The 14,309-nt window shown below is 45.2% G+C and overlaps 1 protein-coding gene across 8 annotated transcripts in view; it reads left to right on the top strand.

Moving 5' to 3' along the window:
• The first annotated feature begins 3,708 nt into the window (after positions 1-3,708).
• Positions 3,709-14,309, top strand: part of VIT (vitrin) — a 50,646-nt gene continuing 40,045 nt past the window's right edge. For 2 of the 8 annotated variants that reach the window (XM_068128851.2, XM_078784513.1), the window contains exons 1-3: positions 3,739-3,792; positions 10,699-10,780; positions 10,917-10,973. In XM_068128851.2, the coding sequence (XP_067984952.2) occupies positions 10,753-10,780; positions 10,917-10,973 (85 nt within the window). In that variant the 5' untranslated portion in view covers positions 3,739-3,792; positions 10,699-10,752. Of the gene's footprint in view, positions 4,160-10,698; positions 10,781-10,916; positions 10,974-14,309 lie in introns of all 8 variants that reach the window. The other 6 variants (XM_078784514.1, XM_068128853.2, XM_068128849.2 and 3 more) reach the window with 6 other exon arrangements.

Below are 14,309 nucleotides of genomic sequence, written 5' to 3'. Positions count from 1 at the left end.
TAATTCCCGTCCATACCTCCCTCCCATGTTTAATTCCCGTCCATACCTCCCCCCCATCTTTAATTCCCGTCCATACCTCCCTCCCATCTTTTATTCCCGCCCATACCTCCCTCCCATCTTTTATTCCCGCCCATACCTCCCTCCCATCTTTAATTCCCGTCCATACCTCCCTCCCATGTTTAATTCCCGTCCATACCTCCCTCCCATCTTTAATTCCCGTCCATATCTCCCTCCCATCTTTAATTCCCGCCCATACCTCCCTCCCATCTTTAATTCCCGTCCATATCTCCCTCCCATCTTTAATTCCCGTCCATATCTCCCTCCCATGTTTAATTCCCGTCCATATCTCCCTCCCATCTTTAATTCCCGCCCATACCTCCCTCCCATGTTTAATTCCCGTCCATATCTCCCTCCCATCTTTAATTCCCGTCCATACCTCCCTCCCATGTTTAATTCCCGTCCATACCTCCCTCCCATGTTTAATTCCCATCCATACCTCCCCCCCATCTTTAATTCCCGTCCATACCTCCCTCCCATGTTTAATTCCCGTCCATACCTCCCTCCCATGTTTAATTCCCGTCCATACCTCCCTCCCATGTTTAATTCCCATCCATACCTCCCCCCCATCTTTAATTCCCGTCCATACCTCCCTCCCATGTTTAATTCCCGTCCATACCTCCCTCCCATCTTTAATTCCCGCCCATACCTCCCTCCCATGTTTAATTCCCGTCCATACCTCCCTCCCATGTTTAATTCCCATCCATACCTCCCCCCCATCTTTAATTCCCGTCCATACCTCCCTCCCATGTTTAATTCCCGTCCATACCTCCCCCCCATCTTTAATTCCCGTCCATACCTCCCTCCCATCTTTAATTCCCGCCCATACCTCCCTCCCATCTTTAATTCCCGTCCATACCTCCCCCCCATCTTTAATTCCCGTCCATACCTCCCTCCCATGTTTAATTCCCGTCCATACCTCCCCCCCATCTTTAATTCCCGTCCATACCTCCCTCCCATGTTTAATTCCCGTCCATACCTCCCCCCCATCTTTAATTCCCGTCCATACCTCCCTCCCATCTTTAATTCCCGCCCATACCTCCCTCCCATCTTTAATTCCCGCCCATACCTCCCTCCCATCTTTAATTCCCGCCCATACCTCCCTCCCATGTTTAATTCCCGTCCATACCTCCCTCCCATCTTTAATTCCCGTCCATACCTCCCTCCCATGTTTAATTCCCGTCCATACCTCCCCCCCATCTTTAATTCCCGTCCATACCTCCCTCCCATCTTTTATTCCCGCCCATACCTCCCTCCCATCTTTAATTCCCGTCCATACCTCCCTCCCATGTTTAATTCCCGTCCATACCTCCCCCCCATCTTTAATTCCCGTCCATACCTCCCTCCCATCTTTTATTCCCGCCCATACCTCCCTCCCATCTTTAATTCCCGTCCATACCTCCCTCCCATGTTTAATTCCCGTCCATACCTCCCCCCCATCTTTAATTCCCGTCCATACCTCCCTCCCATCTTTTATTCCCGCCCATACCTCCCTCCCATCTTTAATTCCCGCCCATACCTCCCTCCCATGTTTAATTCCCGTCCATACCTCCCCCCCATCTTTAATTCCCGTCCATACCTCCCTCCCATCTTTAATTCCCGCCCATACCTCCCTCCCATCTTTAATTCCCGTCCATACCTCCCTCCCATGTTTAATTCCCGTCCATACCTCCCCCCCATCTTTAATTCCCGCCCATACCTCCCTCCCATCTTTAATTTCCGCCCATACCTCCCTCCCATCTTTAATTCCCGCCCATACCTCCCTCCCATCTTTAATTCCCGTCCATACCTCCCTCCCATCTTTAATTCCCGTCCATACCTCCCTCCCATGTTTAATTCCCGTCCATACCTCCCCCCCATCTTTAATTCCCGTCCATACCTCCCCCTCATCTTTAATTCCCGTCCATACCTCCCTCCCATGTTTAATTCCCGTCCATACCTCCCCCCCATCTTTAATTCCCATCCATACCTCCCTCCCATGTTTAATTCCCGTCCATACCTCCCCCCCATCTTTAATTCCCGTCCATACCTCCCTCCCATCTTTAATTCCCGCCCATACCTCCCTCCCATCTTTAATTCCCGCCCATACCTCCCTCCCATCTTTAATTCCCGCCCATACCTCCCTCCCATGTTTAATTCCCGTCCATACCTCCCTCCCATCTTTAATTCCCGCCCATACCTCCCTCCCATCTTTAATTCCCGTCCATACCTCCCTCCCATCTTTAATTCCCGCCCATACCTCCCTCCCATCTTTAATTCCCGCCCATACCTCCCTCCCATCTTTAATTCCCGCCCATACCTCCCTCCCATGTTTAATTCCCGTCCATACCTCCCTCCCATCTTTAATTCCCGCCCATACCTCCCTCCCATCTTTAATTCCCGCCCATACCTCCCTCCCATCTTTAATTCCCGCCCATACCTCCCTCCCATGTTTAATTCCCGTCCATACCTCCCTCCCATCTTTAATTCCCGTCCACACCTTCCTCCCATCTTTAATTCCCGTCCATACCTCCCTCCCATCTTTAATTCCCGTCCATACCTCCCTCCCATCTTTAATTCCCGTCCACACCTTCCTCCCATCTTTAATTCCCGCCCATACCTCCCTCCCATCTTTAATTCCCGCCCATACCTCCCTCCCATCTTTAATTCCCGTCCACACCTTCCTCCCATCTTTAATTCCCGTCCATACCTCCCTCCCATCTTTAATTCCCGTCCATACCTCCCTCCCATCTTTAATTCCCGTCCATACCTCCCTCCCATCTTTAATTCCCGCCCATACCTCCCTCCCATCTTTAATTCCCGTCCATACCTCCCTCCCATCTTTAATTCCCGCCCATACCTCCCTCCCATGTTTAATTCCCGCCCATACCTCCCTCCCATGTTTAATTCCCGTCCACACCTTCCTCCCATCTTTAATTCCCGTCCACACCTTCCTCCCATCTTTAATTCCCGTCCATACCTCCCTCCCATCTTTAATTCCCGTCCACACCTTCCTCCCATCTTTAATTCCCGTCCATACCTCCCTCCCATCTTTAATTCCCGTCCACACCTTCCTCCCATCTTTAATTCCCGTCCATACCTCCCTCCCATCTTTAATTCCCGTCCACACCTTCCTCCCATCTTTAATTCCCGTCCATACCTCCCTCCCATCTTTAATTCCCGTCCATACCTCCCTCCCATCTTTAATTCCCGTCCATACCTCCCTCCCATCTTTAATTCCCGTCCATACCTCCCTCCCATCTTTAATTCCCGTCCATACCTCCCTCCCATCTTTAATTCCCAACCCACTCCCTCGGTGATCGATTCTCGGTACCTGTGCATTGTGAGCGTATTTTATAATTTTAATAACTTGTTGCTGAAAACTTAAACATGGATCAATGATGTAAGTTTGGCTTACGTCAGTGATTGCGGTTTTGTCAGGCCACAGACTTCCTGATCACTTGTCGCATGTGCGTTTTGTCAACTTTGGGAAACCACGAGCCAAGGTAATTCAAAAGTCACGTGATGCAGCAAGTTGTAAATGTGGTGCGGCCTGGAAACTAGGAGTGGAAAGAGAGGCAGGGAGAACGGGATGGGAAGGGGTGGTTCGCCTTGACAAGTTGAAGGATTGCGGTGAGGGATGGGGAGTGGGGTGTGGGGAGTGCGGGGGTTGTTAGAGAGGGGCGGGGGGTCGGGGGGAGTGAAGAACAGGAGGAGCTGAGGATGTGTGAGTTCGGCTCCCTGAGGAAGAGCACGGTGAGGAAAGAGTGCGAGAGAGTGCGGCTGGAACCACCACGATGTACGTGGTGTTATTGAGCTTACTTGCCGGGGGGTAAAGAGACCACGTGTATGCGAGCGGAGGGCTCAGGTGTGCGAGCGGGGGGTCGACAAGGTGAGCCTGAGCAGCCCACAGACCGAAGTACAACCTTCGATACGCTTTTTGTGGACATTTCGTCCTCGTTTCTGTCCTCACATATCGGAGTACAACGGACGGATCGACGTTTAAACGGTGCACGTTGGGAACGTTTATCGACGTGTAATCTATTCCCACGTGTTGGAAAATTATCTTCGTGCTGAGAATCTAGTCTGAACCTGGAGCACCTTTTGGAACAATCCTCACCAGGTATCCATTTCCTAAAAAGTTACTATATGTGGAATATGAATTGTTATTTCTGACTTCTGTGCGCGCGTGTGTGTGTGTGTGTGTGTGTGTGTGTGTGTTTGTGCGTGGGTGTGTGCCTGGGTGTGTGTGTGCGTGCGCGCGTGTGTGTGCGTGTATGTGTGTGTCTATGTGTGTGCGCGCATGTGTGTCCGTGCATGTGTGTGTGTCTATGTGTGTGTGTGTGCGTGTGTGTGCCTGTGTGCGCGCGTGTGTGTGTCTGTGTGTGTGTGTGTGTGCGTGTGTGTGTGTGTGTGTGTGTGTGTGTGTGTGTGTTCGTGTGCGTGTGTGCGTGTGTGTTCGCGTGTGCGTGTGTGTGTGTGTGTGTGTGTGTGCGTGTGTGTGGGTATGCGTGGGTATGCGTGTGTGTGTGCGTGTGTGTGTGTGTGTGTGTTCGTGTGCATGTGCGCGTGCGTGTGTGCATGTGTGTGTGTGTGTGTCTGTGTGTGTGTGTGTGTGTGTGTGTGTGTGTGTGTGTGTGTGTGTGTGTGTGTGTGTGTGTGTGTGTGTGTGTGTGTGTGTGTGTGTGTCTGTGTGCGCTCTTGCATGATAGGTGTTAAACTAATGGCAGGTTTACATGACAGGTTTACCCTTGTCCGTTTGTTTGTCAGTGAGCAAAATATCTCAGAGTTATTGACGGATTCAGACGAAACTTGGTGGACAGGTTTGGTGTGCAACAAGAACGAAGTGATTGTATTTTGGTGAAGACCCGGAGCCGGATTCTCGAATTATTAAAATGAATCTTCACTATTGAGAGATGGAGCCAAAAATGATACATCGCATGATATCTCAAAAAGTTGTGAATGTGTCATACCAAAACGTGGTGTGCAAGTTGGGTTGGTGACAAGACCAAGCCGATTGGATTTTGGTTCATGTCCTGATCCAGAACAACTCTGACCATCCCACTTTTGGCCGACGATCCCTGGCAATGCCCGTAAAGCGTTCCTCGTGAATGTTTGTGCAAGTCTCCACGTTAAAACAGCCCAAGGGAAGGAGGCCTGCACTGCACGTGTCGCTGAACTTAAGTAAAAGCAGGAAATTCCCTTTTTTAAAGCGACTGAATCGTATGCATCCATGGCTAAAACTTCAAACAACTAGAATGACACTCGGTAGAGAGCACACCTCCGCCAGGCTGAACACTTTACGTTTTGTATCCCACTAACAGGTCGGATCTGGATCCGGACTTCAATCAAAATCGAATCGGCTTGTTCTTGTCACCTACCCAACTCATCTACCTAGTTTTGTATGTAATTAGTCATCCACAACTTTTTGAGATATTGCGCTCTCTATCATTCTTGGCACGATCACTCGATGGTGAAGAATCACTTTTAAATACTCAGATCCGGATCCGGATCTTCACCAAAATCGAATAATTTCGCCCTTGTCACATACCGAAGCTCTCCACCAAATTTCGTCCGAATCCGTCCACAACCTTTTGAGACATCATGTTCACAGACAAACAAACAGACACACAGGGTTGAAAATATAACCTCCGTCCATCTTCCGTCGGAGGTAATGATGGATTATAATTTGGAATCAGCATGGTGCTTTAACCGGAGTTGTGGAACGAGCATCTGAGCATTTCACACGAGTTCTAGATAATACAATTTGGTTTATCTCCCACTAATGATGGAAGTACTGATGACGGTCACAGGTGGAGGTAATATGGTACAGCATATCATTCTCATGGCGTTTTTCTTCGGTGGCTTTGCATCGATTTCGTGTCCTGGCCCTGCCCTCCTCTTACTCCTGTATCCTCCAAAATGTATCTCTCTTCTCTTTGCACTCGTCCTATCCTCCATACCTTCACATCTCTTGGCTGCCATCCTTACTTATTGTCTTTCTATGAATTTTAATTTTCACAACTTAACCCCCTCCGCCTCCCCCAGTGCTTACCGAATACATCAATCTTATGTCGCAGTGACCAATCGATCGGATTTATGGCACAGTACATTGCCTGAAGGACTATTTGCTATGTTAGGTTATTACCTTCGCAAAAGCGGAAGGTTATGTTTTGATCGCTGTGTATTTATTTGTATGTCTGTGTGTGTGTGTGTATGTTATTCGCATAACTCAAAAAGTATTCAACCGAATTGCATGAAATTTGGTGGGATGATTGGTTATTATACGGGACACATTTGATTAGATTTTGGGAGCAATCGGGTCAAAGGTCAAGGTCAAGGTCACGAAAAGGTCAAAATCGTATTTTTACCATAGCGCGGTCAATTTTTATCCGATTTGCATGAAATCAGCACCAAACTGTTCACTGTTCTGTTCCCTACACTCCCATGCCAAGTACAGAACAGTAGCTGCGGCGAAGGTATGCGCTCTACCGAGTGCCCGTTCTAGTTTGGCTTATTGTCCCCCGTCGCACCGCGGAGCGAAAGGAGGACGATGGTTTTCCCCTCCGTCCGTGTGTCCGTCCGTGTGCGTGCGTATGTGCATACGTGCGTGCGTAAGCGAAGAACCGAATTCTAATTTGGTGTGTGGGTGCAACCCACGTCAAAATCCAAGATGGCCGCCGCCATATATGTCTGAACATTGTGAGCGGAATATCTTGAAAAATAAGCGAAGTACCAACTTCTAATTTGGTGTGTGGGTGTATCTCGGCATTAGGAAGAACGCTATTGGAAATTGGGTCGCCACGTCAAATTACAAGATGGCCGCCACCATATATATGTCTGAACCTTGTGAGCGAAATATCTTGAAAAATAAACGAACTACGAACTTCTAATCTGGTTGGTGGGTGTATCTACGCATAAGGAAGAACGCTCTTGAAAATTGGGTCGCCACGTCAAAATCCAAGATGGCCGCCTTGCGTCTTCCACTTTGTCAACTCGCATCACTTCACCGACGGGGGACCTAGGCATAACGCTTGTTTCTCCTGTATCGTATCCCTACATTGGTACATGTCAGGCTCGCAGTTAAACTTCCTCGAAAAATATACTCAACTGGAGAGTTCATGGAACACCTTACCCCCACACTGTCTTTAGGAAAAGAAGGACATGGGAGTTTTGAGCTCTTGACTATTGCGTTTGTAAGTTGATATTGCAGTTGGGCCATTTAACATTGCACTTTCAAGACCTTGCTACAGAGCACAATCTATATTTCCTGAGCCGCCGTTTTGGCTGACTGAGCGAGTGGCAAATTAAATTGGCCGAGATGACGTAAAATGCCATTATATTTCTACAAGTCCGGCGAAATGGAAGATTTTTGAAAATGTTATGAAGGCTATTTGTGTTCTATAGTGTTCAAGTGTCTAATTAAATTGAAATAAAATAAAGGTTTTAAAGGCTGTGTAAAAAAAATCTTTTTTTCTTTGGAAGTTTACCACAGTTGATGCGCCTTCTTTCACACCACCTTATTTAAACACGTTACATTAGTTATTCATGCCTGTTGTTTGTGTCCTTTATGATGTCTCTAAAAACTAAGCTTTCTGCTTGGAATGTTTTTCAATTTTTTTGGACTGCCAAACAGACACAGACTAAAAAAAAAAATCACTCATAGAGCGACACTTGGAAAAAGAGAACAAAGTTGAATGGCACTCAGTAGAGCATCCTTTTGACCTCAAAAATAATTGATGGTTAAATTCAGTGACCTGATATGCAAATCGTCCTTAAATTTGAGGTTAATCGGATGAAAATTGACAATTTTATAAATTTGGCCGATGTTGACCTCAAAAATAGTTGGTGGTTGAATTCAGTTAGCTGATATGCAAATCCTATTCAGATGTCAAGTCAATCGGATGAAAATTGAAGATTTTAGAAATTTGAATTGGTTGTTGACCTTTGGCCTATGTTGACCTTTTGGCCGATGCTGATCTCAAAAATAGTTGGTGGTTGATTTTAGTTCGCTGAAATGAAAATCCTATTCAAATTTCAAGTCAATCGGATGAAAATTGAGGAGATAAGAAATTTGACAAAAAGTGGTTGACCTTTGGCCTATGTTGACCTTGTGACCTATGTTGATATAAAAAAACAGTTGGTGGTTGAATTCAGTTAGCTGATATGAAAATCATATTCAAATTTCATGTCAATCGGATGTAAATTGAGGATTTTTGAAAAAATTGGTTGACCTTTGTTCTATGTTGACCTTTTGACCTGTTGACCTCAAATATATAGGATTTTGTCAGACCACGAACTTCACCAGAAGGTCAGTTTAAAATTGTGACCTGTAGGCAAGTGTAAGTGAGCGGACAGACAAACAACAATACTCAACAATACTTGTCAATCAACAACAACAACATACTTGTTGACTTGTTGACAACTTGTTGTTGAGTGATCAACATACTTGTCAATTTTTATTATTTTTTTGCCAAGTAATAATTATCTTAACTGTGCACATGCGCGATCAGGTGACATTCCATACAATTTGCAAAATTCAGTGCCAAAGTACTACAAAACTACAGGTACGTTTTCTGATTTGTGTTCACAATATAACATCCAATTGAAATTAAGTAGATCCTCGATCATAAACAGACATTTGTAGACAGACAGACAGACAGACAGACAGACGAAGTGTCCCGATTGCTTAACCCCGTTTTTCACTTCACGTGTGCCGTGGAGTAAAGATATGTAAAGGTTTTTGTGCTAACTGGGAGGTAGGGAAGGTGAGAACACATTTGATAGGTGCTGCCATTAAAACACCTTTTAGTATCACTGCAAAGTTGACCATTGTGATATGTACAAGATTGAGGAATTACATATAACAGTTACCTATTAGGTTTTCTAATTGTAGTCTAGGGTTCATGCAGCATAACCATTTGCCACTGTTTTCCTATTGGAGGATAAGCATTCTCAGAGCTCCCAGGGACTAACACAATGGTTATGGAGCAGGTATTACTGAGCAGGTAAACTGGTCAACCAGCTCAAAGATATTTATTCTTCTAAAAATCTAAACAATTCCATTGAGTATTTAATTTCCACATTTAAGACAAGATTATTGCCTCAGGCCCACACCTCTAATCCCCCACCCCTCCAAAGGGGAGCTTCCTCCGCAATGTGATGCCGCTTACAGACAGACATTCCACCAGATGTTAGTCTGGATTTGAATCCACCCACAGACAAGAGACAAGTAATGTTGTACTTCTGGAACTGACGCCCAAGTAATGCGATAGTCTTGAGAAAACGCTTCGATTGAACAACAAATCCATATAATAAACTATGTAATCTGCATAGAAGGAAAAAGAGGAGTTGGAAGGGTAAAGGTGGAGGAGCATGAAATAAAGAGGAGGAGGTGGTGGAAAAGAGGTCGGGATGGATGTGCAGTGGCGTGAGTTATTTCATCGTTTTATTGTTTGATGCTAAAGCTTTCGCTGCTCAGGAAACGTGTTATTAACACCGTGCCAGACACCAAGCGAATCCCAGTTGGTGACATTCCCTGTTGCTTCTTTCCGTATAATCCATTTCTGTCCAATACAAAGCGAGTTATATGGAGGTCGTTGCTGCAGAGCTTGTTTCGTGCTAATTATTCGTTTGTAAGCAATATGAAAGATCACATCTTTGATCAAATGTAATTGGTATTGTCCAGTATAAGCCGCAAACTCCATGAAGGAGTATCAGGACACCCTAGACCAGTCATGGATGCTCCATGTATGAGTTAACCAACCCTGGACAGGCTTCCACTCCAAGCTAGTGCAGGGATTTGGGGAATTTTGGAAAATTTGTTTGGGCAGGTTTGGGGAATTTGGCCAGAGTACCAGCACACAAAATGCCTACTCTTTCCTCCTCTTACAGGTAAATGTTTTTTCTTACAGGTAAAAACACCATCTGAGCTTTAATGTCTGCCAGTAAATGTTTGTAAATGATGAAGTGGATAATCAGTCTGACAGGATGGTCAACAGGTCACTACCTGTACTTAGTTCTTAGTTTTGAGGTGTCTAACTTAAGTACGGTTACTAGAAGCCTGGATTGGTGCTTCACAGGTAGGGCATCACATCACAAGTGGACCGTAGCTGGGTGATCCATCTGCTAGGATGAGTTAGTGGATGTTAAAGATCCCACGGTGTCCTTCGCAAAGAGTAAACGAGTTATCTCTGGCACCGTCAACAAATTGCTGCCCAAATCACCTTCAATCAAACATCGGGCCTGGCCAGCCAGATCGTGAAAGACTTGAGAGAAAAACTTTCCCCATCTGAAGACCGAACAAGAAATAATTGGGGCTGTTAAGGAAGAAGTAGTCATACCGTAGCACTCGTAGCAGTAATAATAGTTGGGCCATTTAACATTGGACTTTTAGAATAAGCAGTCCATAGATGTTGTATAATCAAGAAATAACTTCATGAACATCATCTCCTGGGAAGAGATCCTGCAAAAGTCTTCAATTTGCTCTCCTTCCTCACTTGTCTTCATCTCCAAAAAAGTGGGAATAATGTCATGAATAAAAGAGAATAATCAATCTTTGTTACAATAAATAAATGCTGGTAATGACATGAAATAATGAAATAATCATGAATAATAACGCAATGAAAACTAATAATTTCGGTTTTGTTTTGCTCATTTCAGGGTTTCCTTCAATCAGCAAACATCTCCATATGCAAGTTGGAAACTTATTGAAAAATGAAACTTTCTATTCTCTTTATTCTCAGTAAGTCATCAAAGCAATTTTATCAGATCATGTGATTACCAAAAACAACATTGCAATGCCTCTTTGCATTGGTTTTGTGTTTTTGTTTGTTGGTAAATCGGTCTCTTCGTTGTTGTTGTCTCTCATGGCTTTGCAGTTCTTCTAATAGTTGATGTGATGTGCCGGAAACGAGGGAAAAGGCGCCGGAAAAAGAGTACGTACCTTTTTACATACGCGTACTTCATTATTAAATGATTCTAAACAGAAAAATGAACAACTCCAAGTGGATTTCATCCTAATATTCCTTGTTTCAAGCAAGTTATGCATCATTGCAATGACTCAATGTATCACTCGTTCATTCATTTCTCGGTTACCCTCAGCTCCGATGCTGCTCGAGACGAGGCAGAATATCTCAACTTGGTGTTTGTGCAACAAACTTCTGTGTCCACGTCTGGTATACTCAACCCGTCCCGCTGTGCCCCCGACTTACCTCCTCGCACCCAGTGCCTTCCCGACCCTCTCTCTTACAAACCTGAGAAGGTAGAGAAAGTTCTGCACAACCTCGACTCTTCATCGGCGATGGGCCGAGATGGCATCGATGTTCATGTTCTCAAATCCTGATCTGCTGCTCTTACTTCTCCTTTGGCTGCTCTTCTCGGCTTGTCTTTCTTTGGTCACTTCCTGTCTGTTTGGAAGTTAGCAAAATTTGTCCCATTCACAGGAAAGGTGCAAAAACAGTTCCGCGCACTTTTATGAGGTGAATCAGATTACTTCTAATTATCAGCAAAGTCATGGAGGTCATCGTCGCTACCGCTATCAAGACCTTCCACTTTTCAAACAACCTGATCTCTGACCATCAATATGGATACTGTCCCAGTGACTCAACTATGGAAATGCTGCTACTACTCTCTCAGCGATCATAGGAGACCCTAAGTCTCAAATGAGAGGTTCAGCCCATCTCCCTGGACATACCTCGGCATTCGATACACCATGCCCTGCTTGGCAAAATGGAGTCATGGTCCTGGTTTTATTCCTCAACTACATAAACGACCTCTCTGATGCTTTGGAAATCCTTCTGCTCTTTTTGAATGATGACTCCACATTGTGTCTGGTCGTTCCCACTCACAGAGGGACAGCAGACTGCTTAATTTCCCTCTGCTGATCTGAAATTGATTAGATATTGGTCTGACAAATGGAACGTGTCTTCACATCCTGACAAATCTCACACCAGAAGGATTTCATTGGTCAAAACTAGAACGCCACTCAGTAGAGCGCATACTCCCGCCGTGGGTGGCCGCTGCTGAGCCCGATCTTCCAATGGTAAAAAAACCTTCAAAAAATTCCTTGATCCGGAATAATATCCTGAGGTTCACTAAAAACTAATCAATTCTTCCTTATCCCGAGGGCAATCATCCCACCAACTTTCATCCAAATCCGTTCAGAACTTTTCCAGATATCTTGTTCACAAACACACGAACACATATACGCACACACACACACACATATGGACGGACACGATCGAATGCATTACTCCCTGGTGGGAGTAATAACTCTGTTATCTCTTTTGCTGGTTGAGTCTTTTAAAATTTTGGGGTCGAGCCATCAGCCATGACCTCTCTGGCGTGACGATATCTCCCCTGATCTGGGAAAGTAAGGAGATTTTTGTCAAAATTGAGTTGGGCCTATTTGGGACTTACAAAAGCCATGGGCACTGGAAACATTGTCCCACATGTTCAGCTAACATGCCTAAACTAATTGTCTCTTGTTCCCAGCACCCTAATCCCGAAGGTCCAATGTTTTTCTGACTATCTTAAATTCAAGGGGGACGAGGCATGGGAAGGGGGTTGGGGGGAGTGGGTGGGAGAGGTATAAAACACATGGACACTGCTAGGACTTATTTCAAAATCGGTATTTCCAAAAAGTGCATCTGGGGTGAATTATCGGGGATAGAAAAGATCAAGGTTTTGGATGGGGGAATATAAGAGATGGTGGTGAACAGCTGTTTTAAATACCTGGAGGAAGGAGTGGGATTGAAGAGAGTGAGGGAGTTTAATCCAGAGGCGGGAGAAAAGAGGAATGAAGGAGTGAAGGTGAGCAGACAGTGTAGATTTTGGCAGTTTCACCATAAGAGGGTTGCAGGCAGATCTTGTGCGACCTGAAGGAATATTTGGGGGACAGAGCCCAGAGAGAGCTGGGGGAGCAAGGCCGGAGAAGAGTCAGTAGAAGACAGAAAGACCACCAAACCTGCCTGCGGTGAGTGAGTGAAAGGCCCTCGGAGTTGACTACATCGCAGGAGATTCCAATGATTCTGAACGCTTTGGATTCTACAACGTGAAGCCGAGCTAGGTGTGAGGCAGGAGCACCGGCCCAGAGGGGAGAGCAGTATTCCATTAAGCTGCAGATTAAAGCTTTATATGTGATGAGGAGCTCAGGTGTGCCAAGGAAGGACTTCGCACGACGGAGGATGCCCAGTCGGCGACTGGCTTTGGAGGCCAGATTTGAAATGTGGTTTTCCCAGGAACGATCATGGCAGATAGTGAGACCCAAAAGCTTGAGTGACAGAACTTCTTGGAAGGGGATTATTCAGAAAGTGGATGGGAGGGTTGTCCAGTCGGTCTTTTCGGAGAGACATCGTAAGAGAGTGAGATTTGTCAGGATTGAAAGACATGTTCCACTTGTTTGCCCAGTCAGTGATTTTGTCCAGGTCTGCAGAGAGTGAGGAGGCTGCAGACTGCCGATCTGAGGGATGAAGAATGGAGCGACAGAGAGTAGAGTCGTCAGCAAAGAGATAGAGAGGATTTTCAAGAGAGTCAGAGAGATCATTGATGAAGACCAGAAAAAGCACAGGGCCCAGAACACTGCATTGGGGAACTCCAGTCTGAACAGGAAGAGGAGATGAGAGAAACCCATTCAGGGCCACACGTTGACTATGACCAGGACCTCAAAAGCAATAGGCTTCAGTGACCCAATATGCAAACACTGCTCAAATTTCAAATCAATCAGATGGAAATTGATGATTTTATGCAACCTTTACCTTTGACCTTTTGATCTAAACAAACAATCGGGTTCTAGCTTTTGATTGGTGAACCAATTCAGTGACCCAATATGCAAATTCCTAAAATTTCAGGTCAATTGGATGAAAAATGGTGATTTTATGTGACGTTGACCTTTTGACCTTTTGACTAAATTATGAATTTGTCTCTTCATATTCTCATAATAAAGCTTTGTTGAAAATGTGATAACAATGGCAAGCTCAAATTGTAAAATAAATTATGGCCCGGGCAGACACACACACAGACAGACAGACACACACAGATTGCAAAACCCTGTCTCCCGCCAAGGGGATGGACCTTGAGAAAACCTTGAGAAAACTTGAAAAAACTAATTAAACCTTGTGAAATGTTGTTTCTCATGCAGGAATCCATAATTTTGTATCCCATTTCATTATCTTTATTACTGTTTGAACTTGGAATCGTAATTTGTGGAAAACCTGTATATTCAATCGTGAAACAAACCCTTCATTACCTGGAATCCTGAAGGATTACTCAGA

This window comes from Myxine glutinosa, chromosome 9, assembly GCF_964187855.1.
Source record: "Myxine glutinosa chromosome 9, kmMyxGlut1.1, whole genome shotgun sequence".
In the NCBI taxonomy this organism is placed as follows: Eukaryota; Metazoa; Chordata; class Myxini; order Myxiniformes; family Myxinidae; genus Myxine; species Myxine glutinosa.
The sequence above is the reverse complement of the archived record's forward strand: the minus strand, read 5'-3'. Positions and strand labels throughout refer to the sequence as shown.